Source organism: Artemia franciscana, chromosome 18 (assembly GCF_032884065.1).
Source record: "Artemia franciscana chromosome 18, ASM3288406v1, whole genome shotgun sequence".
Classification (NCBI taxonomy): domain Eukaryota; kingdom Metazoa; phylum Arthropoda; class Branchiopoda; order Anostraca; family Artemiidae; genus Artemia; species Artemia franciscana.
Window position 1 is genome coordinate 29,474,761 of NC_088880.1, and position 27,946 is coordinate 29,502,706.

Below are 27,946 nucleotides of genomic sequence, written 5' to 3' on the forward strand. Positions count from 1 at the left end.
TTGGGATATTATCTGTTTCAGCAGTACCTGGGTTGATGCTATTTTTTCTGCTACCTATTCTGTGACCGATTTCCCGATGTCCTTAAGTATATTTTGCTTTGTCTATGCTAACTATCGTTCCGTAGAAACTAACTTTTCAACAAGAACAGCTACCGATGCTTTTTCAGAATTTGAGCCAGCTGGGGCGGAGGGAGCTTTTTTGAATACTGTAAGTAGATATCCGGGAAAATCTCCAGCTCCTGAAATGCCTTGTTAACGCTCCGTTCTGTTTTCTATGATGCTTCTTTAGACTTTTCCGTATAGAGAACTAAATTCACTTCTAAGACTGTCTGGAGATTATGGGATCCACAAAAAAAAAGTAGAAAGTTTGGTGCTTTTTCTGATTGGGTGTCAACTTCTACAATTCTTACTGGCCAAAGCAGTTAGTTTCTGAATTTTTCCAACGCCAAGTCCCCTTTCTTGAACTTACTCATTTCAAATTTCAGAACTGGCTAACTTAGCGAAAAATAAAAAATAAGGAGTAAAGTGTCAATTTTCATACCTGCTAAAAATTTCTGCCGTACTCTGACATCCAAAGCTGCTGTCCAGTAAATCACAAAATAGTCAATAAATAACAATGTGTTATTTCAACTTAAATAACAATGTGTTATAACACTGTAATAAATAGACATCCAGTTCAAATATGTTAGTTAAATATAATCTGAAACTGGTTTTTCACATAGGTAACTCTCCAAGTACGCAGATAGTTGTTGTCCCCTGCTTTATTCAACTATTATACCCGTCTTTCCAGTAATATTTTCCTTTATTCATTCATTTATTCAACTATTATACCCGTCTTTCCATTAATATTTTCCTTTATTCATTTATGTAAATAAAAAAGAAGTTTGATCAAAAGAAATTATTTCCAGAAAATAGGAATAAAAAGTGGTGTCTACTTTGATATGTTTCGAATTATGTATACTTACACATGGCCGAGAAAATTCTTTTTCTGAAAAACTGTTTTGGATCAAATGTTTTACGATAACCAACTAAAACCAAAATCTCCTTTTTCCATAAAACGTCAAAACTTAAATAATTCGACTACAATAAACGTAATGACAAAGTATATTAAATATAAACGTTTGAATATAATTACAAAATTGCTTTCAATGAGTTCATTCACTTTAGTATAAATTTTTTTATTTACATACGATTGATATTTATATTAAATTTCCCAATAACAAGTGTTAAATAAAACAATAACACAAAACCAATATATATTAATTAAACTTGTCAAAGGCAAATCATTGCAACGATACTGGAAAGAAAACAACACTTGAAACCAAAATAAAAGTTAAAAAACAAAATCGAGGAAGAAAATACTTTAAAGACCATTGCTTTTAGAGCTGTACAAAGACCATTCTAATGAAGCTGTACACTTTTCCAAATGGATCTCTGAAGCTGAGATTCTCAACAAATTGCTTCCAAGATTCTTCTTTAGCTTCTTTTATTGTTTTTCTAAATTCTGCCTGGGCCAATATTTTATTTCTATAATTTTCGATTGTCAGAATCTTGTTGTATTTGTTAGAAGCTTGGTTGAGTTTCTTTTTACTTAGGCTGCACACTTCATTCCACCATACTGGTTCATTTCTAGTCTTGTTGCCCAGTGTCTTGAAAGGGATAGTCTTCTTAGCCACTTCCAGCAGTAGATCCTGTAATCTCTCAATTTTCTTCTCTGTAGTTGTTACTGCTGCCAGTTCTTCTTCAAGACTTATATTTGTAAGTTCTTCCTGGAAGTAATTCCAGTTAACTTTTTTCAATTTAAAGGTAGGGTGTGTTGGTGGGGTTTGATTTCTAGGTACAGATTCTTTATATTCAATTATCACTGGTTAAAGTTGGTTCATAAGTTAAGCTAATATTTAGTTGATTGATTATTGCTACTGCTGAGAATGCCAGATCGATGGTAGAGTATACTCCTGTAATTGGATTTCTTCTTGTTTGAAGTCCAAGTGGGGTCACTAGGCCAATATCATCATTTTTATCCAGAGCATTTAGGATACCTATACCACAACGATTATGAGATCCACATAAACACCAGGCATCTGAATGGGAATTAAAGTCACCAGTAATTATAAAAGGCTCTTTATCTTTAATCTCTTTTTTCACTTTATTAAATATGTCCTCTGTTTGTGGTTCATTTCCATCAGGGTTATATACATTAACAATAACTACCGTATCCTTCTTGCCCAGGAATACTCGGCAAGCTACCATCTCAATTTTGGAACTTGCAATTTCTTCAATATCTAGTTTTTGAAACATTAAAGGCTTTTTAATACAAATCAATATTCCTCCTCTTGACTGTCCTGCTCTATCTTTTCTTATTACTTCATAATTTCTAAGTCTACATGAATGCTGGGGCTGTAGCCATGTTTCTTGAAAGCACCCAACATCAATTTTTTCTTTTTCTAAATAGCAATCTAGTAAATCCTTTTTCCCTTTCAGAATAGATTGGATGTTAAAAGACAGCACTTTCATTCTGATTTATTTGCTAGATCCCAAACTTCTTCAACATTGATATCAACTTTGAACAGTGAGTGCATAAGATGACATAACTTCACAATCCTATCTTTCATTTCTAATTCCTTGATTTCTATCACTTCTGGCACTTTGGATACAAATAACACTAGCTGTTGAAGGGTCTTTTTAGGTTCGAGGAGGGCTTGCTCTTTCACAGTCTTCTTGTTCAGTGCATCTGCATAACTTTGGTATGCCTTGGCTGCTCTGTTCATAGGTAAATTTTGGGCAACTGAAATTTTTATGATTTCACGGTTTTGTTGGCGGGCTGGGCAGCTACCAGATGTTGTTGAATGGTTTTTCCCACAGTTAGCACAGACATAAATTTTGTGTTTTCCAGACTCTTTTGTTTCTAATTTTAAGGGACATTCTTTAGAAGCATGTTTGTTTGCACATCTCAAGCATACCGCATGTGGTGACCTACATTTTTCTTGAGTATGGCCATACTTTTGACACTTAAAGCACTGTATTATTGGTCGGTTGTACCTCTCAATATTCCTTCTTCTTCCATAAGGCCAAATGCTCTGAGGTAGAGAGTTGCTCTCAAATGCAACACAAATACTCAGGCTATCCTCTAATTTTTTGGTCTCTCGATTGTATCTTTTCAACCTCTTTAGTTCCTTAATCTCAATATTAGTTTCTGCCCTGAGGTCTGTTATCAGTTCTTCCTTTGTGTAATCTCGTGCTATTTGCTTGATTACACCATAGCTGACCTGTCTTTTCTCTTCAGGTGCTACTTCAACATTGTCAAGCTTCTTTATTTTCATTAAAGTATCCAATGCAGTTTGTGATAGGACATATACATTTAGCCTATTCCTATCATAGTTTGAGTAAAAGTCAAACTTTTCAGTTTGAAGAATTTTCTTTAGCTCTAGAGTGATTACTCTGTCTGATGGAAGTTTTACCTGTGAGGTGAAAACCACTGCGAGATTAGCCACTGATTCACTGCTTACAAAATCAGTAGTTAACTCTATTCTATTATTCCTTGTATTGGATTTCTGTAAAAATCTTTCCACTATAGGAGGTTTAACAGTTTTTAGTACTTCACTAATCCTTTCAGCCTCCATGGGATTTACGACATTTGTGACGCCTCCTCTTCTTCTTGGGGGAGGGGAGGATAATCAACTGATAACCCTGAAAATCTATTATGGACACTCACTGAAGGTACAAATTGTAAATTCTGGGTTTGGGGGGTATGATATAAATGACCTTGATGGCTTGTATATGGCAGGGGTGCATAGTAAACTGTGTGGGGCCCTTGTGTTTCCTGATATGTTGACTGAGGGTATTGTAAGTGAAAATTTTTAGGTGGGTGATGGGGCTGTCCAGAGTATACTGGAAATGCCTGGGTGTGAGGTGGTGAGTATGCTATGTGTGGAGGTGAGAATGATGTTTGTGGAGATGAGAATCCTATTTGTGCTGGTGTTGACCCTGTTTCGGTTATATGGTTTGTCTGTTGTGGATGGCTAGTACCCAATGTGCTACTTCCCTCAGGGGGAACCCCCATTAAAGGGTGGGAATTCATAAATAACCTCTAATCCAATTATTCTAAATGCTCTTACCCAGATTAAAGTTTTTACTACCAATAAATCTGAATAAAATCCTGGGCAAAATTTTATTTTTCAATTTTACCACGTTGATTGAATCAAATCTGATCTGAGAGATTTGAGTCTCCTCTTGACAGCAATGCCAGTTGAGACTTCTTTCAATATGACTAATTTCCTTTCTTTTGGCACTTCACCAATAGCTACAGCTACTTTCAATACAGCAATTATTATTTCATCTCAGCTTCAAACTAAAAAGAACAAATAATCTTCCTTTATAGCAGGTGTTTTTTTTTTTTTTTTTTTTTAAATCACTCATCAAGTGCCTAGATCAATATTAAAACACTCAGTCAAATAAATTCCACATACAAATCAATCCCTATTACATCACTGTCAATATAGCATTTACAATATTATCAAAATCAGATAAAATCCTTTTCTCTACCACTTTCACAAATAAATTTAATAAACAAGTCTATCATCCTATACTTCAAAGATTCGTCATCAATCACAATTCCTAATGCAAGCCCCACTGAAAGCTCTCCTAGATTTTCCTCTTTACACAACATTCTCATTTCTTTTCTTAAATTTTCATATTCTTTACAATCAACAACAAAATGGAAAATACTCTCTATCTCACTACAATTATCACACTGAGGACTATCAGCTTTGCCTATGATAAACAGCCTATGCTTAATGCCTACATGGGTTGACTGAAAACGGAACATTAAGCAACCATATTTTCTTTTCAATCTACTGTAATTTTTCAAATCAAAACCAGGTTTCTTTTTCTGGGTAAGAGCTATATTACTACTATCATCCCTCATTTCCTAAAAATGTTTTTGGTAAATACTTTTAACCATCTCTCTAACCTGTTTATATGGTTCTGTAGGAGGTGTATGAAGCAACTTTTGTGCTGCCTTTTTGGCATATTTATCTGCTCTTTCATTACCCACCACCCCCACATGGGCTGGACACCACAAAAATAGTATTGTTACTCCTTTCTCACAAATCTTCAGAATAGAGCTATAACACTTATGGACCTCATCCTTTGATTTATTTGGAAAATTCTTAAGGGATTGGAGGGCTGATTTTTAGTCGCTGCATATGAGGAAATTATTTTGGTTTTGATCACTTTCACTAATTTTTTCAATTACCCATTCTAGTGCACTTTCAATTGCTTTTATTTCTGCCTCAAAAACAGTTGATTCTTTTCTAAGTGGCTTTGTTATCTCTGTATTGAATTCGGGAACCACTGTTGAGCAGCTCACTCCTAAGCCATTTGTTTTTGAACCATCTGTATATATTTTCACATATTCTTCATACTTGCTATTCAATACTGAGAGGAATTTTTGTTTCATTAATAGGGGGTTGTTTCCTGTTTTTTCCATGTAGTCAATCTCACACTCAATCTCAACCCAATCCCAAGGGGGGATTGGATTCAGAAGGATTTTTCAAAAGGATTCAGACGCTTCCTTTTCCTAAGGTGATTTCTAGTGTGGGTCAGTCCAGGTTTAATTATCAGTTTCTTAACTGGGTGATTGAGATCTGTTTTCCATAGATGGTTCATGTGCATTATAAGCATTTTTTCCCTTCTTGTGTTGAGTTTCTCCACACCAGACTCACTCAGGAGAAAAGGAATTGGGGTACTCTGGTGAGCTCCAAATGCTAATCTTAGAGCAGTATTCTGTATCGAATCAAGTTTTCTGAGAGTGGATTCTGGGGCAATGCTGTATATCAAACTCCCATAGTCAATTTTAGGTCTAATGTATTTGATATAGAATTGTCTTGCTGTAACTATGTTGACACCATGCTTCCCACACGAAAGCATCTTCATCAAGTTCAGTCGCTTTGCACAGGATTCTTTTAGATATTTGATATGTTGGCTGAATTGAAGTTTATCATCAATGTATATTCCAAGGACTTTATGACAATTGGTTACTAGCAGTTCCTCTCCAAATAGAGTAAGTTGGGGAGGCCTAATATTCCTCTTGGGTGTGAACAACAAAACTTTAGCTTTGGATGGTTCAAAATCAAGATCTATTCCTAGGGACCATAACTCTATTTGAGCCAATGTTTCTTGGACTGCTTTTTCTGCTTCTTCTACTGTGTTTTGGACTGTCCAAATATTATTATCATCTGCAAAGATTCCTCCTTTGCAGTTATTGTCTTCTAGGGGGATATCAAATTCTCCAACATTATAATAGTCTGGCCCAAGAACACTACCTTGTGGAACACCTCTTTCCACCCCTATTTCTTCTGATCTTTCTTGTCCTACGGTCACAACAATTTTCCTATCTGACAGGTAACTCAGTGTAAATTTCATCAGATTTCCATTAATTTTTGCTTTAGACAGACCTTCTAGTATCTGTCTGTGAACCAGAATATCAAAAGCTCCTTTAACATCCAAGAACACTGCAATCATCACTTTACCATTATTGAGTGCATGAATGATATCTCTCTGCATTCTGATCAGGTTATCCACTGTATTTCTTTCCCTGCGAAAACCTGTCTGTATATCCTGCAGCAGGTTAGCTTCCTCTGTGGCAAATCTCAGCCTTTCCTTTACTAGTCTTTCATATATCTTACCTCCAACTGGAAGGAGAGTTATAAAACGATGGTTTTCTACTTTGTTTGGTTTATTTGGTTTTGGGATCATGATAGCTGTGCCATTCTTCCAAATTGTAGGGAAATTGCCCTCCTGCCACAACTTGTTGATAAGTTGTAGTAAAATAACCTTCCATTTATCAGTCAACCTTTTAAAGAAAACTGGGTGTATGTTGTCACAGCCGGGTGAAGTTTCTGGTAGTTTCTTTATGACAAATTCAAATTCTGCTTTTGAGAAGGGTTTATTGTAATTTGATTTTGATTGTTCTATTGAAAGTTTTCTTGCTTTAATGAAAGTTGTTGAGGATAGACTGGTTCCTTCAAATGGATCTTTCTTACCTATTGTCTGGTGGAGATGACTTGCTCCTGCTTCAGCTTTTGTTTTGCTATCAGCAATCACTTGTCCTTGGAAGGTTGTTGGCCCCTGTGGATGATAATAAAATTCTCTCCTATTCATCTTTCTAATGAAGCTGTTTGGCACTTCACCAATAGCTACAGCTACTTTCAATACAGCAATTATTATTTCATCTCAGCTTCAAACTAAAAAGAACAAATAATCTTCCTTTATAGCAGGTTTTTTTTTTTTTTTTTTTTTTTAAATCACTCATCAAGTGCCTAGATCAATATTAAAACACTCAGTCAAATAAATTCCACATACAAATCAATCCCTATTACATCACTGTCAATATAGCATTTACAATATTATCAAAATCAGATAAAATCCTTTTCTCTACCACTTTCACAAATATTGATAAGTTGTAGTAAAATAACCTTCCATTTATCAGTCAACCTTTTAAAGAAAACTGGGTGTGGATCTTTCTTACCTATTGTCTGGTGGAGATGACTTGCTCCTGCTTCAGCTTTTGTTTTGCTATCAGCAATCACTTGTCCTTGGAAGGTTGTTGGCCCCTGTGGATGATAATAAAATTCTCTCCTATTCATCTTTCTAATGAAGCTGTACACTTTTCCAAATGGATCTCTGAAGCTGAGATTCTCAACAAATTGCTTCCAAGATTCTTCTTTAGCTTCTTTTATTGTTTATCTAAATTCTGCCTGGGCCAATATTTTATTTCTATAATTTTCGATTGTCAGAATCTTGTTGTATTTGTTAGAAGCTTGGTTGAGTTTCTTTTTACTTAGGCTGCACACTTCATTCCACCATACTGGTTCATTTCTAGTCTTGTTGCCCAGTGTCTTGAAAGGGATAGTCTTCTTAGCCACTTCCAGCAGTAGATCCTGTAATCTCTCAATTTTCTCGTAGTTGTTAGTGCTGCCAGTTCTTCTTCAAGACTTATATTTGTAAGTTCTTCCTGGAAGTAATTCCAGTTAACTTTCTTCAATTTAAAGGTAGGGTGTGTTGGTGGGGTTTGATTTCTAGGTACAGATTCTTTATATTCAATTATCACTGGTTAAAGTTGGTTCAGAAGTTAAGCTAATATTTAGTTGATTGATTATTGCTACTGCTGAGAATGCCAGATCGATGGTAGAGTATACTCCTGTAATTGGATTTCTTCTTGTTTGGAGTCCAAGTGGGGTCACTAGGCCAATATCATCATTTTTATCCAGAGCATTTAGGATACCTATACCACTACGATTATGAGATCCACATAAACACCAGGCATCTGAATGGGCATTAAAGTCGCCAGTAATTATAAAAGGCTCTTTATCTTTAATCTCTTTTTTCACTTTATTAAATATGTCCTCTGTTTGTGGTTCATTTCCATCAGGGTTATATACATTAACAATAACTACTGTATCCTTCTTGCCCAGGAATACTCGGCAAGCTACCATCTCAATTTTGGAACTTGCAATTTCTTCAATATCTAGTTTTTGAAACATTAAAGGCTTTTTAATACAAATCAATATTCCTCCTCTTGACTGTCCTGCTCTATCTTTTCTTATTACTTCATAATTTCTAAGTCTACATGAATGCTGGGGCTGTAGCCATGTTTCTTGAAAGCACCCAACATCAATTTTTTCTTTTTCTAAATAGCAATCTAGTAAATCCTTTTTCCCTTTCAGAGATAGATTGGATGTTAAAAGACAGCACTTTCATTCTGATTTATTTGCTAGATTCCAAACTTCTTCAACATTGATATCAACTTTGAACAGTGAGTGCATAAGATGACATAACTTCACAATCCTATCTTTCAATTCTAATTCCTTGATTTCTATCACTTCTGGCACTTTGGATACAAATAACACTAGCTGTTGAAGGGTCTTTTTAGGTTCGAGGAGGGCTTGCTCTTTCACAGTCTTCTTATTCAGTGCATCTGCATAACTTTGGTATGCCTTGGCTGCTCTGTTCATAGGTAAATTTAGGGCAACTGAAATTTTTATGATTTCATGGTTTTGTTGGCAGGCTGGGCAGCTACCAGATGTTGTTGAATGTTTTTTCCCACAGTTAGCACAGACATACTTTTTGTGTTTTCCAGACTCTTTTGTTTCTAATTTTAAGGGACATTCTTTAGAAGCATGTTTGTTTGCACATCTCAAGCATACTGCATGTGGTGACCTACATTTTTCTTGAGTATGGCCATACTTTTGACACTTAAAGCACTGTATTATTGGTCGGTTGTACCTGTCAATATTCCTTCTTCTTCCATAAAGCCAAATGCTCTGAGGTAGAGAGTTGCTCTCAAATGCAACACAAATACTCAGGCTATCCTCAAATTTTTTGGTCTCTCGATTGTATCTTTTCAACCTCTTTAGTTCCTTAATCTCAATATTAGTTTCTGCCCTGAGGTCTGTTATCAGTTCTTCCTTTGTGTAATCTAGTGCTATTTGCTTGATTACACCATAGCTGACCTGTCTTTTCTCTTCAGGTGCTACTTCAACATTATCAAGCTTCTTTATTTTCATTAAAGTATCCAATGCAGTTTGTGATAGGACATATACATTTAGCCTATTCCTATCATAGTTTGAGTAAAAGTCAAACTTTTCAGTTTGAAGAATTTTCTTTAGCTCTAGAGTGATTACTCTGTCTGATGGAAGTTTTACCTGTGAGGTGAAAACCACTGTGAGATTAGCCACTGATTCACTGCTTACAAAATCAGTAGTTAACTCTATTCTATTATTCCTTGTATTGGATTTCGGTAAAAATCTTTCCACTATAGGAGGTTTAACAGTTTTAGAGGTTTCTTGCTCTAGAGGTGATCCACTTCTCTTACCATTTCTTTTTAGTACTTCACTAATCCCTTCAGCCTCCATGGGATTTACGACATTTGTGATGTCCTCCTCTTCTTCTTGGGGGAGGGGATGATAATCAACTGATAACCCTGAAAATCTATTATGGACACTCACTGAAGGTACAAATTGTAAATTCTGGGTTTGGGGGGTATGATATAAATGACCTTGATGGCTTGTATATGGCAGGGGTGCATAGTAAACTGTGTGGGGCCCTTGTGTTTCCTGATATGTTGACTGAAGGTATTGTAAGTGAAAATTTTTAGGTGGGTGATGGGGCTGTCCAGAGTATACTGCAAAATGCCTGGGTGTGAGGTGGTGAGTATGCTATGTGTGGAGGTGAGAATGATGTTTGTGGAGATGAGAATCCTATTTGTGCTGGTGTTGACCCTGTTTCGGTTATATGGTTTGTCTGTTGTGGATGGCTAGTACCCAATGTGCTACTTCCCTCAGGGGGAACCCCCATTAAAGGGTGGGAATTCATAAATAACCTCTAATCCAATTATTCTAAATGCTCTTACCCAGATTAAAGTTTTTACTACCAATAAATCTGAAAATAATCCTGGGCAAAATTTTATTTTTCAATTTTACCACGTTGGTCTGTTTTCGTCGTTGAATCAAATCAAACCTCGTCTTATAATTATTTAAAAATGATGCGGTTGGAGACAGCGTTGCTAATATCTTATAAATTTGTCCCTTGAGCATCAATAAATCTTGAAAATTGTGTGTATCTGCCTCGGTTCTTCACATTTGAACCAGATCAATTATCAGTTGTTCTTGGCGAAACTGCCGCCCCATTGACTAGCAAGTTATTTTGACTAACAAGCGGTGACCGTGGTCAAATATTGGTAATTGCAATAAATATTGGATTGCAATAAAAAAAATACGGTGCCTTGCTGAGTGCATCTAGTATTTATAGTGTTTCATTTAATACGTCAATTAATTGCGTAAATATTTAAGTTATATTTTTTTACGTGCAAGTTGTGTGAGAAGGTATGTCATGAATGTATTAGGATTCATTTTTTCTTAAGAAATTATCCACTATTTTTTTTTTGTTTTTTTTTTACGTGATTCAAATTACCTTTTTTTTTCTTCTTTTTATTGTTATGTTGATTAGTATCGTATTAGGTAGAAACAAATATCGATGGTTTACCGCAATGAAATTATTTCTGCTGAATTGAATCGATTTAGCCTAGAGGAGTATTTGTCAAATGATAATGCTTGAGACATTAATCTAGTGACGATTAAACTCAAGCCGTTAAGAGACAGTGAACATATCCAGTTTCCTTATGAATCAAATTCACCGGTGAATTTAAAGAGTCTATGATTATGTTCGTGGAATGTCCATGTAACAACAGTTATCATGAATTATTGCAATTATTAGATGATATTGAGTCAAATTTAGATGTTATAGGTTTATGTGAAACGTTCCTGACTTCAGATCAGTCTCACTCGTCTTATTCATTTCCAGGTTATAAACTGATAGTGAAGAATCGAGTGTCGTTAAACCGTAGAGGGGTAGGGGTCCTGATTAAACATTGTCTTAAGTATGAGGTTAGGGAGGACCTGATAATTTGGATAGAAGGTGCGGTAGAGAGTTTTTCCGTTGAAGTGGAGTTTAATGGTGGAAAGAATTTGATAAGTACGGTGCATTGGCCACCTAGTGCTCACTGGGAAGAGTTTGTTGAAGGTATGAATGACATTTTTAGCAAAGTATCTGATAATGTGAGCCATGTGGTGATGGGGGACTTTAATTTTAAACTTTTCGATTTAACAGGTCATAATATTGATTTTTTGAATTTTATGATTTCAAATGATTTATTCCCTCTGGTGAGTATTCCTACCCGCATCATAGCTCAAACTGCAACCCTGATTGACAACATCTTTGTTTAATCGAGAGACCTAAATGTAAGCTGTACAGATGTGATTCCATACCACGGCTCGGACCACCTATCATTATTAGCTTCTATAAATTACCCAGTAGTAAAATTACCCAAAAAAGAAAATTAAGATAAGCATTTTGAAAAAGAAAATCTGAGAAAGTTTGCTGAGGAGACTAGTGTTATTGATTGGAGTCCCGTATATACTGAAAAAAGGTGCCCAACGGAACTGAGCCAACTATTATCTGTTCTTATGCCCATTTACGATACGACGTACCCCATAAGGGTCGTTAAATCAAAAACACAACAACCGCGTAAGCCATGGATTACCATTGAAACAATTGAGAAACTAAAGCTAAGAAATGCACTTTACGTAAATTTCCTGGATGAACAAAGTGACGAATTATTTAATTCATTCAAAATACAGCGGAATTTCGTAAACAAACAGCGTCGCAAAGCCATGACCAAGTATTATAACAAGAAGTTTCAAGAAAACAAAGGTAATATAAAAGATATATGGAATTTTATACGTGAATGTATTGGTGGAAATGAAAAGAATGGAAATGAACTAATCCAACTTGATGGTTGTGATAGATATGATGAAGAGGGAACTGTATATAAATTTGGGGATTTTTTAAATATTGGTTTAAATGTTCAAAACACTGTAAAAGACAGATGTAAAGAGCCTGATGATTCTGGAACTGATGACCGATGTAAACAACTTGATTTTAAATTTGAACCCTGTACTAGTGCAGAGCTTGTAAAAATTGTTAAATATATGAAATCAAATTCTGCTGGAGTTGATGGATTGTCTCTTAGTGCATTCAAAGTTGTTGCTGGATATATACTTCCTTGTCTAATTTTTATAATTAATCTGTCACTAGAAAAAGGAATATTTCCAGAGCAACTAAAGACAGCAAAAGTAATACCCCTTCATAAAGAGGGTTGCAAAAATGAAATCGAAAACTGGAAGCCGAATTTTATTCTTCCCTTATTTTCAAACTACTGGGGAAAGTAGTACACAGTCGGACTTATACTTTCCTACAAAATAATCAATTATTAAGTGAAACTCTGTTTGGCTTCCATAAAGGGCATTCCACAGCGCATACTTTGCAACATCTTGCTGATTTTGTGAATAATGTGTTTGAGAGAGGGGATATACCAATGTTTATTTTTATTGATGTCCGTAAAGCGTTTGATACTGTGGATTTTACAGTGTTGATTAAAAGGTTGGAATCACTAGGTATTCATGGAAATTATTTAGAATGCTTTAAAAGCTACCTGACAGGGAGACCGCTTAGAGTTGTAATTCATAATATTATGTCTTCGGCGTTTTCGGTTAGGTGCAGAGTACCTCAAGGGTCAGTGTTTGGTCCATTGTTATATTTAGTATATATTCATTCCATACGTTTTTACGTGAAGGAACCCTGCACAATATCGTTTGCTGGTGACACTGCTTTGAATTTATTTGGGAAGTCTAAGATTGCCCGTAGTGTATGCATACTTCGACGTTTTAAACATTTCCTACCACAGAAGATTCTTCTTATACTTTATTGATAACTTTACCCGTATATAGCTTATGGCTGCTTTATCTGGAATAGCAATTATTGTTACTAATTATAAGCGAGTGCAGGTTCTTCAGAATAAAGCGATTAGGATTATTGCTAAATATGATGTTTTTACAAATAAGAGAGATTGATTTGAAGTTTGAGTTGATTATAATTATGTTGTGATTTTTAATGGAATGTATATATTTACTTGTTATTGCCGTACGTCTACAAAACTGTAAGGTTTTTCTTGGTGCGGCAGCATTTTGTTAAAGATTTGTTTTGGTTTTGTATGTGAAGAAAATGAAATAATAATAAAAAAACGAAACCAGGTGCAAACCACCCTTTTTCCCATGTTAATAATACAGTCAGCGTTTTTGACCATCTACCGCAGTGGTTTTCAACCTTTTTTTTAACCATGGACCCCTTTTCCCTTCTTTTTATCTTGGTGGACCCCTTCATAGCTATTGGACATAAGAACAATTTTCTATTCTTCACTAATATAAATTTTAAGGTTTTAATTATCAAAGAAATAGTATACGATTAAGCTCCATTTTTTAATGAAAACTAGTAATAAAATATTCTACTATAATAATAATAATTATGGTTATTATTACTATTATTGTGATAATAACTACAATATTACATTGTTTCTTGGCAAGCAACTCAAGCTCATGGAGAGTAGAGCTCCTCAGGTAGTTTAATTCACTCCAACATTATTTATGTGAACTGGATAAAAAAAAGGAGTTAAAATTAAGTGTATGATTAAAAAAAAAAGGAAAAGGCATGTTTATTCAATGAGATCCCTGTGGTTGATGCTTCTCGACGAGTTTCTTTATATTTGGTTCTATCGATGTTAATAATAGTCGAAGATCACTCCTTTTCACAATGTCAAGTCTATTGCGATCTTTTGATAACATTTGAGAAACACGACTAAATCCCGCTTCAACAAGATAAGACGTAGGAAAAGCAATAACATAGAACTACGCTTTATCCCAGAGCAAAGGGTACTTTGTAGTAACATCGTTTGTTTTCCATATATTGGACTTTCCATCATTGAATTTTGCACATATTATTTCATCACTTTGTAATTCGATGAGGGGCTCATGCAAAGATAATTCTATTTCGGCAACATTAACTTCGAAAGGAATTGAAACCCGAATCGGTATATCCATCCCGAGTAGGTCACTAAACCGAGTTTGCATATCTTCATGTATGTTTTCCAAATATTCACCATATAATTCAAGATCTTCATCTTGCAAATCGCTGCTAACACAGACCAATCAAGGAAACTGTTCAAATGCACGACACCTGATACTATTCTTATACAGCTGTAGTTTTCTCAGAAAAGCAGCAATAGCAATTTTACTAGATATCAGATCAGAATCGTTTCCTTGGAGCTGTTTATTAAGTGAATTAAGTTTTTCAAATATATCTGATAAGTAAAACACATCACATTTATTTTCAAGTAGTTTTGCTCCAAGTTGTGTGTCAACCAGAAAGGAAACAACAGAATCCCAAAGTGCAATGAAACACTTAAGACAATTCCCCTTTGATAGCCATCTCACCTCTGTATGTAATACAAGCCGCTCAAACTCTTCTCCATTTTGCTTACAGAATTCACAAAAAAGGCGGTCTAGGAGAGAATTTGATTTAATATGGTTTACTATTTTTATTACAACAGAAAGGGCATCATGCAGATGTGTACACAATTTCTTTGCAACTAAGTGTTGACGGTGTATCACACAGTGAATACAATATACTTCTGGGATTGATTTTTTTAAATGTGCAATAAAACCTTTGTATCTGCCTGTCATAGATGGTGAACCATCAGTAGGACAAGCAATTATATTTTTGAGTGGGATATTGTTTTCCTGGAAATAAGTAGCAACTTCCTTAAAAATTGTTTCACCTTTTGTGTCTGTCGTAAGACTTCTAGGAAAAAGCATTCCTCTTGGGGTCCTTCATTGTTAAATCTAACATATGCTAATAAAATAGCCTCATTATCTCTTGAAGTTGATTCATCAAGTTGAAGGGCAAACTTTTTCACTTCCAAATGAGCAATCAATTGTTTTTCTACATCCTCTACCATTTCATCAATGCGTCGTGACACAGAAGAGCTGCTTAAAGCGATGGAATTAGTAATTTCAATTTCATTTTGTTTCATAACTGACGAAATTATAGCAGAAACTGCGGGTAGAATTACTGTTTCACCAATATTATGGGGTTTTCCGGCCTTTGCAATTATTTTACTTATTTCATATGATGCCAGGAAACTCATCACTCATTTTACTCACTTTGTTATCAAACACTTGACACACCGTTTTTCTTTTTTGGAAATCATCACGAAGTTTTTTAAAGTATTCTACTGTTTTATCTTTCTTTCCTATGCGCTTCTTTTCTAGAGGGATTTTTAGTTTACTTGGTTTCATGCTATCATTTTACAGTACATCCATACATATGAGGCACATTGGTTTCGTTTCATGTTGTGGTGCTGGAATAAATCCGTAAGCCAAATATTCAGTGGAGTACTGTCGGCACTTCTTCTTACTTGGGTCAGCCATGGAATATCTGTAAAAAATAAAAATGTACATATATATATATGTATAGTTGGGAATATAATTATTGCAGTCCATAATATCTAACTAAATAAATTGCAATTCATTCATAGAGATTCATTTGGAAAAAAACATTTAAAAACACAGCGTTTTGGTAAATGTTGGAGGTAAATAGAAATTTTTAGTTAATACAACATGAAAGGTAAGAAAAAAACTATAAAAATCATTCATTATTATCGTTAGGGTCACCATTGACATTTTAACTTTGTCAGCTGATAATTAGATCAGATACTGCCAAGATATAAATTAATATTTTAAATTTATATCAAAACGGGAAAAATTTGCCATTTTTTATTACTGAAATACAATAAAAACAAAAAATACGATAAAATGTATTTATTAGAAACTTTTGATATTCCTTACCTTGTCAGGATGAAGTTGAACGTAAAACTGAGGTGAATTGCTTGGGTCACGTCGACATCCTGTAAACATCGGAAATTAATACGGAAATCGCATGGTTTCTAAGATATGTTGAAAGATTATGATCTTTGCTTTTGCCACTGACCAACGCGTAATAGATAAGTCGTTACACACATATGGTTAGGTACCGGGCATTGGGAAGGAGATATCTGCTTAAAAATAAAGATCAAAGCTGACCGCCTACTTCATGAGAAAAGTTAAAAGATTTTCACCTTCGCTTATTCTTGCCACTGACTGATGGGTGAATATATAAGTCAAAAGACAGTATAAACAAAATAATGAAAGAATTATTAATATTTATTTTTCAAAATAATGTAAATTACAGTAGAAATTGAATTTTTAAAAATAAAAAGCGTTCTGATTTGGCTTTCTTCATAGTCCCTAAAATATCATTATGGACCCCCAATTTGTTTTGTTTTGCCTGTGGACCCCCAGAAATATTACAAGGAACCCTAGGGGTCCATGTGGACCCCGGTTGAGAACCACTACCGGTTTCAAATGCACTTCGCGTTGGTTCAAGTAATCCTAATACCCCACTTAAGAATCCTAACCACTGTGTCTGGAAACGGCAGTGGCCAAAATTTCATCTACCAACGTACCATTTTGTTTCTGATAACATATAGTCAAAAAATAAATTGCCTTATCACCTATGGCGGATTAACTCGGGCTTAGGTACGACTGAAAAGCTGTTGTCACTGAATACCTATTGCTGTAAAATCATCATGTGCTGAGAGTGGCCAAAACTATGGCTCTACCTAATAGAAAAATTGGAATCGGAGCAGAAATACCAAGGTGTAAATACCCGATAATCATGAAGTTGACAAACATTTAGAATCATGAGTTTCCTATAACAATATCATTTTCACCATGGAAATAATTTCCTAATTGTCTAATAACTTTGTTTTGTAAAACCTGAACACGTTTATAATTTGTATAAAATCCACCAGCCCATATCACACAACCATAAGAAACATAAGGAATGACACTAGAATAATAAAAGAGTTAAAGAATAATTAAGAGTTAACTTAAAGAGTTAAGAATAATAAAGAATTAACTGTATCAGTAGTAGTCCCACATTACTAGTCCAGCAAACTTGGGATTATAACTTCCCCTCTGAGAGCTGCGACACTCATATACCAGATTATCCATATTTCTAGTCTCATAACTGTGGTATGAAGAATCCATTGTAAACATTTTCAGGGGACAAACCATAAATACTCTGAAATACAAAAATAGCAACCTGATAATCATGAAGTTAACTAACATTAAGAATCATGAGTTTCCTATAACAATTAACTATCATTTTCATCATGGACATAATTTCCTAATTGTCTAATAACTTTGTTTGGTAAAACCTGAACACGTTTATAATTTGTATAAAATCCACTAGCCCATACAACACAACCATAAGAAACATAAAGCTTGACAATAGAATGATAAAGAGTTAAAAGGGCAGAACAAGGTAACTGATTTCTCACACGCCAAATCAGACCAAGCCCTCTAAAATACCTTAGCTGCCACCTGATCACCATGTGCTTTCCAACTCAGATTTTAATCAAGATGGACACCGAGGTATCTCACCACAGTTACTTGTTTCAATGGCCTATTACAAAGAAATATTTTTCCATTTAAATCAACTGAACTTCCTTTCCTACTAAACAATATAAAATGATTTTTTAAAACAGTCACTGATAAATGGCTAATCTTTGTAAAAATTAAAAGACGACTTAAAGCTTGATTAACTTTCTCCACGAGATCATCAGCATTTCTTGTTGCAGCTGACAATACCGTGTTATCAGCGAAAGAAGTATTAACAACACCTGGAACATAATACCGCATAGTATCTACACACACAAGATATAATAAGGGACCCAAAACAGAACCTTGCGGGACACCACAACTTATAAAAAATTTAGGAGATATAACATCATCAAAACATACACGTATCGACCTCCCTATCAAATAAGATTCAAACCAATTTAAAGTACTACCTTTGACCTCAAGTGACGTTAGCTTATCAATTAAAATTTGAAACTGAACCGTTTCAAACACTTTTTTTTTAATCTATAGAAACCGATAAAATCATTTCACCATTTTCAATTGATGCATTCAGAAAATCAAGAAAATGCTGCATAGCATGAACAGTAGAGTGTCCTTTTCTGAATACAAACAGACTATCACTTAAAAACCATGTTTTGTTAAATGTGCATAAAGCCTTTTATGCATAACTTATTCGTACAACTTCGAGAAAACCGACAGGTTAGTCAGGTCAGTCTTTGAGCCACTTTTGTGTAGAGGAATCACTCATGCCTCTTTAAATTTTTTACGGGAGCTCTCCCGATTTCAGTGATAAATTAATCAAATAAACAAGGCCTGGGAGGAGATAAACCATAATAAGCTTGAAGGTCTTAAGGCTTATACCGTCACTACCTGAAGAGTTTGACTTAATACTATTTACAATTTCTTTCAACTCCTGTATATTCATTTCTTCGGTCTCTATTATTAGTCCCAGGCCTCTATCATCAATGAAAGCTTCCTCACTTGTTCCTTGACTCAGTGGCTAGTCTTCCTTTTGAACCACTTTACCAATCGTCGATAAGTAGGCACCGAAGTGATTCACAATGCTCTGTTTACCTTCGTAGACTTTTCCATCCACAATTAGTGAAGTTGGCGTATTTTTCTTTTTGTCACTCCCCAAAACTTCTCTCAAAACCTTCCATGTTCCCCCTGAGTCCCCCTTTGTTGCCCCAAGTTTCAATTCATAATAATTCTTGACACAAGATCTTCGTAAAGTATTAACTTGATTTCTTACTTTTCTGAACTCTTCAAAAATATCAGCACTTCGGCAATCTAAAACGACTGATACAGTAGATTCCTCTACTTAATCGTCTCAACAAGTTCCGGTGTAACCCAAGACTTTCTTGGTAATTCCCTTGTATTTTTCAACATTTTTAGTGGACATGTTTTATCATATATGGGCTGGAGAATATTCATAAAAATATCAAATGCATGGGAAGCATCGACTGTCTCATCAAAAACTGGTTTCCATGACACGAAGTTCCTCAGCAAGGGTTTCAATATTTTGCTTCCTTAATTGCCGCATTTGCTTTCTTTCTACCTTTTTCTCTTTGGCATTTACTAGTGGCACAGAAGCTACAACTGGGAGTTGATCCGAACACGGGAATACCAGAACATCAGCAGCACTAGATTTCAGGTACTTCTAACTAACAAAAATGTTATCAATTATAGTTGCTGAATGACTAGTCATACGTGTCGGAACCCCAACAAGGGGAAATAAATAATTTGAAACCCTCAAATTTAAAAAATCAAGATTAATAGCACGTGAATCATACGAATCAAAATTAAAATCTTCCATACAAATAAAATCCAACTGGCTAGATGCCGCAGCTCTCATTAATATCGCAAATCCTTCCATGAAATCCTCCAAATGAGCACTTGGTGCTTTATAAACCTCACTTACAAAATTTTTTTTGAATTAATAGCCAGTTCCAGAGTAAGCAATTCAACCTTACCCCCTATCCAAACATCAACATCCCCCCTTTAACGGCAAGTATCCCATTTTTCACCAGGAATATTAGATCCCTCTAGCCATCAGCTGACAGTTTTTACAACTAATTGGTAACCCGGGAATTGAACAGAAGGCAGAAAATGCTCAGATGTCAAAAAAGTCTCGCAAAAACTGATAACATCAAAATAGCTATTAGGCAGATCTAGCAAATGCAAGATATCATAATAACTTGAGGTTAGATGACACTTCCAATGGCATACACTAAGAATATTCTCACTTTTTTACCATGACGACATCGTAACTGGAATATATTTACTTGATCTATGACAATCAAAATCAATTGCAAAATAATCATTTGCTATTCCATCGCGAAGTATATCTTTCAGTCAAAAAGGGTCAGATTGAAACTGACGCAACCAATTCATGCCATTCAACTGATCTGACATAATACGGAAATAATCAGTTTGCAAATCACTATAAACACAAAGTTAACCTATATGAATAAATTGGTTCGCAATACGGGACAGCCTAAATAATAATAATAATAATAATAATAATAAAAAAAAATCGGGTTCTCCATAGGAGGGGGGGGGAGTAAACAACGAGACAAATCTGAAACAAAACAACGGTAAAAGAAAACAAGCAAGATAATTCACAAAAAAAGATCAAACAACGAAGACAAAACAATAAACAAATAAGTACTACAATCAATAAATAAAATAAGACACTAATCTAGAAGGTGTGTTCAACTTTCCGAAGCCTCCTAGAAGTGGCTTCACCTGGTAGACGAGCAAAAATACGGCCTAAGTCCAACCAAACGTTCTTTGCTCCATAATTATCTCTAGCACTGTCCAGGAGAATCTTGCGCTGCTTCGTGAGATATTCATTCACAAAAACAACAGATTTCACTATATTAGACTTCGCTTTAAAGACAGTATGCGCAACATCTTTGTTAGAAAATTTGACAATCACAGGGGCAACTCGACTTTCATCTGTAATTTGAGCTGTAGGGTTTGGTAAACGAAAACATTGTACAGAAAGAATTTGATCACTCATATAAGCACTAAACCCCATCTTGTCATTTATTATATTGTGCATCGTTACTTTAAAGTCAACACAAGGGGCCTGGTTGACCCCTACGAATACAAGGGAATCAAGCTGAGTTTCTTGTTGATATTCGTAAAGTCTATCTTCCATTTTTGCAATACGATTTTCAGGTGACTCTATTTGAGCTCTTAACCCCTTAAGTACTTTGCCAATATTATCAAATTTTCCATTGTATTCGACTGATATTCCATCATAAACTTGGGATGTTATCTATTCAGCAGTACCTGGGTTGATACTATTTTTTGTGCTACCTATTCTGTGACCAATTTTCCGATGTCCTTAAGCATATTTTGCTTTGTCTGTGCTAACTTTTGTTCCGTAGAAACTAACTTTTCAACAAGAACAGCTACCGATGATTTTTCAGAATTTGAGCCAGCTGGGGCGGAGGGAGCTTTTTTTGAATACTGTAAGTAGATATCCAGGAAAATCTCCAGCTCCTGAAATGCATTGTTAACGCTCCATTCTGTTTTCTATGATGCTTCTTTAGACTTTTCCCTATAGAGAACTAAATTCACTTCTAAGACTGCCTGGAGATTATGGGATCCATAAAAAAAAACTAGAAAGTTTGGTATTTTTTCTGATTGGGTATCAACGTCTACAATTCTTACTGGCCAAAGCAGTTAATTTGTGAATTTTGCCAACAACAAGTCCCCTTTCTTGAAATTGCTCATTTCAAATTTCAGAACTGGCTAACTTAGCAAAAAAAAATAATAATCAAGTCAAGTGTCGATTTTCACACCTGCTAAAAATTTCTGCCGTACATCCAAAGCTGCTATCCAGTAAACCACAAAATAGTCAATAGATAACAATGTGTTATTTCAGCTTAATTAATAACAATGTGTTATAACACTGTAATAGACATCCAGTTCAAATATGTTAGTTAAATATAATCTGAAACTGGTTTTTCACATAGGTAACTCTCCAAGTACGCAGATAGTTGTTGTCCACTGCTTTATTTAACTATTGTACCCGTCTTGCTATTAACATTTTCATTTATTCATTTATGTAAATTTTAACAACTTCATTTGTTAATTACATGTATTATTTCAACTTAATTAATAACAATGTGTTATAATACTGTCATAGACATCCAGTTCAAATATGTTAGTTAAATATAATCTGAAACTGGTTTTTCACATAGGTAACTCTCCAAGTACGCAGATAGTTGTTGTCCACTGCTTTATTTAACTATTATACCCGTCTTTCTATTAACATTTTCATTTATTCATTTATGTAAATTTTAACAACTTAATTTGTTAATTACATGTATTATTTCAACTTAATTAATAACAATGTGTTATAATACTGTCATAGACATCCAGTTCAAATATGTTAGTTAAATATAATCTGAAACTGGTTTTTCACATAGGTAACTCTCCAAGTACGCAGAGAGTTGTTGTCCACTGCTTTATTTAACTATTATACCCGTCTTTCCATTAATATATTCATTTATTCATTTATGTAAATGAAAAAGAAGTTCGATTAAAAGAATTATTTCCAGAAAATAGGAATAAAAAGTGGTGTCTACTTTGATATGTTTCGAATTATGTATACTTACACATGTCCGAGAAAATTCTTTTTTCGAAAAACTGTTTTGGATCAAATGTTTTATGATAACCAACTAAAAACAAAATCTCCTTTTTCCATAGAACGTCAAAACTTAAATAATTCGACTACAATAAATGTAATGCCAAAGTATATTAAATATAAACGTTTGAATATAATTACAAAATTGCTTTCAGTGAGTTCATTCACTTTAGTATACATTTTTTTATTTACATACGATTGATATTTATATTAAATTTCACAACAACAAGTGTTAAATAAAACAATAACACAAAACCAATATATATTAATTAAACTTGTCAAAGGCAAATCATTGCAACGATACCGGAAAGAAAACAACACTTGAAACCAAAATAAAAGTTAAAAAACAAAATCGAGGAAGAAAATACTTTAAAGACCATTGCTTTTAGAGCTCATCTAGCCTTAAACATACTGTCAAATTCAATTACAAACCCCATATTTCCTAGGTACAATTTCAGAGGAGTGACACTCAGGTAAGCTTTTTCAAATGCTTTATAAATACAGTTTAAAGATCACAACACCAAGTTTAGTTTTAAGAAACAAACAATTTTCAAAGATGTTTTCTCAAAAGATTTTCAAAATTATACTGATCTTTATGTTTGTTGAAAAAAATGCTTAGTCTATTTTGACATTTAATAAAGCAGTTATATGCATTGTTGACAAAGGTTTTACCACAAACACAAACGTATACAAACACAAACCTTACATACTACATAAAGTTTCCCCTCAATATGAGCTCTTCGAAGACAAGATAAAAATAGAGTTTGGATTGAAACGTTTCTCAAATGTCAAGTTCAATATATTTTATATTGTAGAAGCTAAATTACATTCAAATGTAAATATTTGCTCAAAATCAAACTTGAAACATTTTTATATAGATTTTATATTAGATTTTTAATGTTCACATAGGTTGGATTTTTTTTTTGAAAGTTTTGTCACAAACACCAAATTACAGTGTCTTCTCTAGTAAGAGTACTTTTATGACAAGACAGGATGCATTCAGAGCAGAATATTTTCTCAAATATATCATATTTCTAAAGTTTTACCCAGAATGATTTCTTGGATGACTAGACAAAGTGGAACTTGAAGTCAAATGTTTCAAACATTGAACACACTAAAAACTTTTCACCAGTTAGAGTTCTTTGATGAACAGACAGGGTGGAATTGTGGTTGAATGTTTTCTAACTTATATTACATTTGTAAGGTTTTTATCCGGTATGATTTCTTTGACGGCTAGGGTAAGTGGAGCTTGGAGTAGAATGTACCTTACTTGAATCATATTCGAAAATTTTCACCGGTATGAATTCTCCGATGAACAGACAGGTTAGAATTTTAGTTGAATGTTTTCAGACTTATATCACTTTCGAGAGACTGAAATGAAGTTTCGAGAGGTTGAAATTGTGAAAACGAGGATGATTGGAAACTATATAAATTACTCACTTCTTCGGCTGCTAAGGGCCAGACAGAAGTAACTTTTTCGGCACTGATTTCAGCAGATTTTTTAATATTAAATTTCATGTAGTTAATTTTTTTAGTTGTACCTTTAATTCTTTTATTAATAAATTATGAAGTCCCTACGATATTGAATAATTGATTATTGTTATTATTTACTTCTTTTGATTTTTCTGCGATAGAAAAGGAGGCGATTAAGGTTTTTTTTAATGGTCCCGACGAAATTCAAAACCGCTTTTGTAAATTGGTACCAGAAACTATAACATTTTTCAAGCTCAAATCAATTTTCAGGCCCTTCAATAACTCTTCCTTAGGTAGTTAATTTTAAACTGGAAGTTTGAAGCATTATGCCCAAAAGAGCCAAAACTTATGAACTGTCAATGTTTTATTTTATTTAAAGTCATCCTTGTGAAAATGAGGCTGATAGGAAACTACGTAAATTACTGACTTCTTTGGCTGCTAAGGGTCTGACACAAGTATTAATTTTTTTTATTAATAAATAATGAAGTCCTTCCGTTATTTAATAATTGATTATTGTTATTATTTAGTTCTTTTGATTTTCCTGCTATAGAGAACGAGACGATTGAGAATTTTTTTTTTTTTTTATGATCTCGACGAAATTCAAACCGCTTCAAGCTCAAATCAATTTCCAAGCACTTCAGTGACTCTTCCTTAGATAGTTAAATTAAAACAGGAATTTTGAAGTATTATGCCAAAAATAGCCAAAATGTATGAACCTACAATGTTTATTTTATTTAAGTAAAAATACGGCTGATTGGAAACTATATACTTTACTCACTTCTTTAGCTACTATGGGCCAGACACAAGTAGCTTTTTTCGGTACCAATTTCAGTAGATCTTTTAATTTTACATTTTGAATTTTATGCAATTCATTTTTGAGTGTAACTTAAATTCTTTTATTACAAAAATTACGTCCTTCAGTAATTTGATATTTGTTTAGTTCTTTCGATTTTCCTACTAAAGAGGAGACGATTGACGATATTTTTTTAATGATCTCGACGAAATTCAGAACTGTTTTATAAATCGGGAGTAGCATATGCCAATATTCTGTAATTATATGCCATTATGGGGGTAGTAGTAATTGCCAATTATGCCTCACAAAGATCACCCATTCAATTTACATCATTTGGAGTCCGTTTTACATCATTTTAACACCAAATATTGCACATTTTGATCATTTTTTAACCCTAAATTCAAAGTAAAAACAGGTTCTTGGAAATCAAATTTGATCTCATTTTATATTTTTTCACAATGTGAACGCGGGTTCTAGACCCCATCTAGATCACCCAATCAATTTATTCCATTTTGATTGAGTTCAGACCATTTTGAATTAAAATTTCTGACATTATTACAATTTCCCATCCTGTGCTTTAATATCAAAACAGGTCTTGTGAAATAAGAGTTTAATCATATTCGATTTTTCCAATACTATTGATGGATACCTAGTTATCAATATCTAAATAATTTTTATCATCTTTCAATAATCTTCAAAATCATACCTTTATCTAATTCTTTAAATTTCTTTTCAAAGTCGACTGCTTTAGAATCAACACGCCTAGGTACAAATAGATCAACCATTAAAATCACTAATGATAAAGAATTTCTTTCCGTATTCAATTTAATGCATTTCATTCCTGTAATCGTGTATTCCATTCCAGTGTCTAAATCTTCTTTTCTAATAGTTCGATTATATTTATTTTCCATTTTCATTTCACTTAGAAGTTTTTCCATTTATTAGTTGCTAATTTTATTAAACAAATTTCCAGGTCGAAATTAATTTTAGTTTAATTACCTCTAGCTTTCTTCCCAAGAATCCTTCATTTGGAATTATAGGAAGAAATCCAGACACGCGTCAGAAGCCTGTCAAATGGAACAAAAAAATATTATATAAATCTCCTTTCAAGCCAGCATGGCCGAGTTGGCAAAGTGATTGACGGATCATCGGCTACAATCCAACAGTTCGACTCTCACTGTTACCTTGTGTAGCAGTGATAATGTCAATACGATCGGGCCAGGGACCCCAAGTCAAGGAATAAGAAGCAGAGGAGTTTCCCTCACAAAAGACTCCGTGGGGTTTGCCTCAGAATCCTGGCTCATACGAGATTACCAACAAAAAATAAGTAAAAATAAAATGGATAACAGCATAGGGAAGGGGTTTTGAAAAAATTATTTTATTTTACTTTATGTATATTCTCTAGAGTTATCTATTAAAAACCTTAAAGGATTTTTTTTTAAATAACAGCCCGTGGGCTGTTATTCATTTTTTAAAATCTTTTAATGTATCTTTTGGAAAACGTAAAGAATTTTTTGAAATAAACAAAACAAGAGCTAAGAGCTCATATAGCACTTATGACGAAGTTGGAAGAGCCAAGAGCTCATATGGCATGAGCTTTAACAAAATTCTAAGAATCAATAGATTGATTTAAAAGGAAAATCAGAGGCTTAATGCCGGTCGGGATTTATCAAAAGAGGTCTGAAACATAAGGTCCTTCTAAATATCAAAATTCATAAAGATCCGATCACCCACTCGTAAGTAAAAAATACATAATTTTTTCTATTTTTCCTCTCCTTTCAACCCCCCCCCCCCCCAGATGGTCAAATAGGTTAAACAACTTTATCAAGTTAATTTGTGCAGGTTCCTGACACGTCTAACAATTTTCATCGTCCTAGCACATCCAGAAGCACCAAACTTGCCAATGCACTGGACCCCTCCCCCTAACTCCCGCAAAGAGAGCCGACCCAGTCCGGTTAAGTCAATCACGTATCTACAATATTTGCTTATTCTACCCACCAGATTTCATCCCGATCTCTCAACTCTAAGTGTTTTCCAAGACTTCTGGTTCCCCCTCCAACTCCCCACAATGTCACCAGATCTAGTCAGGATTCAAAACAAGAGCTCTAAGACATGAGTTGCTTCTAAATATCAAATTTCATTAAGATCTGGTCACCCGTTCTTAAGTTAAAACACCTCAATTTTTCTAATTTTTCCGAATTAACATCCCCCAACTCCCCCAAAGAGAGTGGATCTGTTCCAATTATGTCAATCACGTATCTAGAACTTGTACTTATTCTTCCCATCAAGTTTCATCCTGATCTCTCCCCTCGAAGTGTTTTCCAACATTTCCGGTTTCCAAGATTTCTGTTTCTCCCCTACAACCACTTATGTCCCTGGATCCAATTCAAAATAGAAATGGAGTATCTGTGACATAATATCTTTCTATATATCAAGTTTCATTAAGATCCGATCACCAATTCGTAAGATAAAGAAACCTCAATTTTCACGTTTTTCAACATTTTCAGTTTCCTTATTTAAAATAAAAACTCTGAAGCACAAGATCCTTCTAAATGTCAAATTTTACTAAGATCTAATTACCTGTTCGTAAGTTACAAATGCCTCATATTTTCTAATTTTTCTCAATTACCCCCCCCCCCCCCCAAGAGAGCCAATCAGGTCCAGTTATGTCAGTCACGTATCCTGAAATTGTGCTTATTCTTCCCACCAAGTTTCATCCTGATCTCTCCACTCTAAACGTTTTCCAAGATTTCCACCCCCCCCCCAAAAAAAAACTCCCCCCAATGACACTAGATCCGGTCGGGATTTTAAATAAGATATCCAAATTTTATCGTCCTAGCTTATCTGGCAGTGCCTAAACTAGCAAATCAGGACAAACTGACCGAAAGACAGACCGACCAACAGAATTTGCGATCGCTATATGTCACTTGGTCAATACCAAGTGCCATAAAAATGAATAGCAGCCTGGGGGCTGTTATTCATATTTTTCTTACCATATATAATAATTCATCTGTTTTTTTTTTAGTTTTTATTCTATTATAGAAAAATTATTTATACTATTTCCTTAATCTATGTTTTGGGTTTTTATCAATAAAACTAATT

The 27,946-nt window shown here is 34.3% G+C and overlaps 3 protein-coding genes across 3 annotated transcripts in view; all 3 read right to left on the reverse strand.

Moving 5' to 3' along the window:
* The window catches only part of LOC136038848 (zinc finger protein OZF-like), a 79,281-nt gene extending 68,759 nt beyond the window's left edge, over positions 1–10,522 (reverse strand). The window contains exon 1 of the mRNA XM_065722277.1: positions 10,412–10,522. The gene's annotated coding sequence lies outside the window, so the exon portion shown is untranslated. The remainder of the gene's footprint in view (positions 1–10,411) is intronic.
* Positions 1–27,946, reverse strand: part of LOC136038849 (zinc finger protein OZF-like) — a 135,525-nt gene that overhangs the window by 67,609 nt on the left and 39,970 nt on the right. The gene's annotated exons all lie outside the window — the stretch shown is intronic.
* LOC136038423 (zinc finger BED domain-containing protein 5-like) lies at positions 15,164–15,598 on the reverse strand. Its single transcript, XM_065721497.1, has one exon. The coding sequence runs from the start codon at positions 15,596–15,598 to the stop codon at positions 15,164–15,166; it is 435 nt and encodes a 144-aa protein (XP_065577569.1).

Excerpts from the sequence above, each read along its gene's own strand:
- LOC136038423 (XM_065721497.1), bottom strand. The coding sequence starts at position 15,598 with ATGAGTTTCCTGGCATCATATGAAATAAGTAAAATAATTGCAAAGGCC.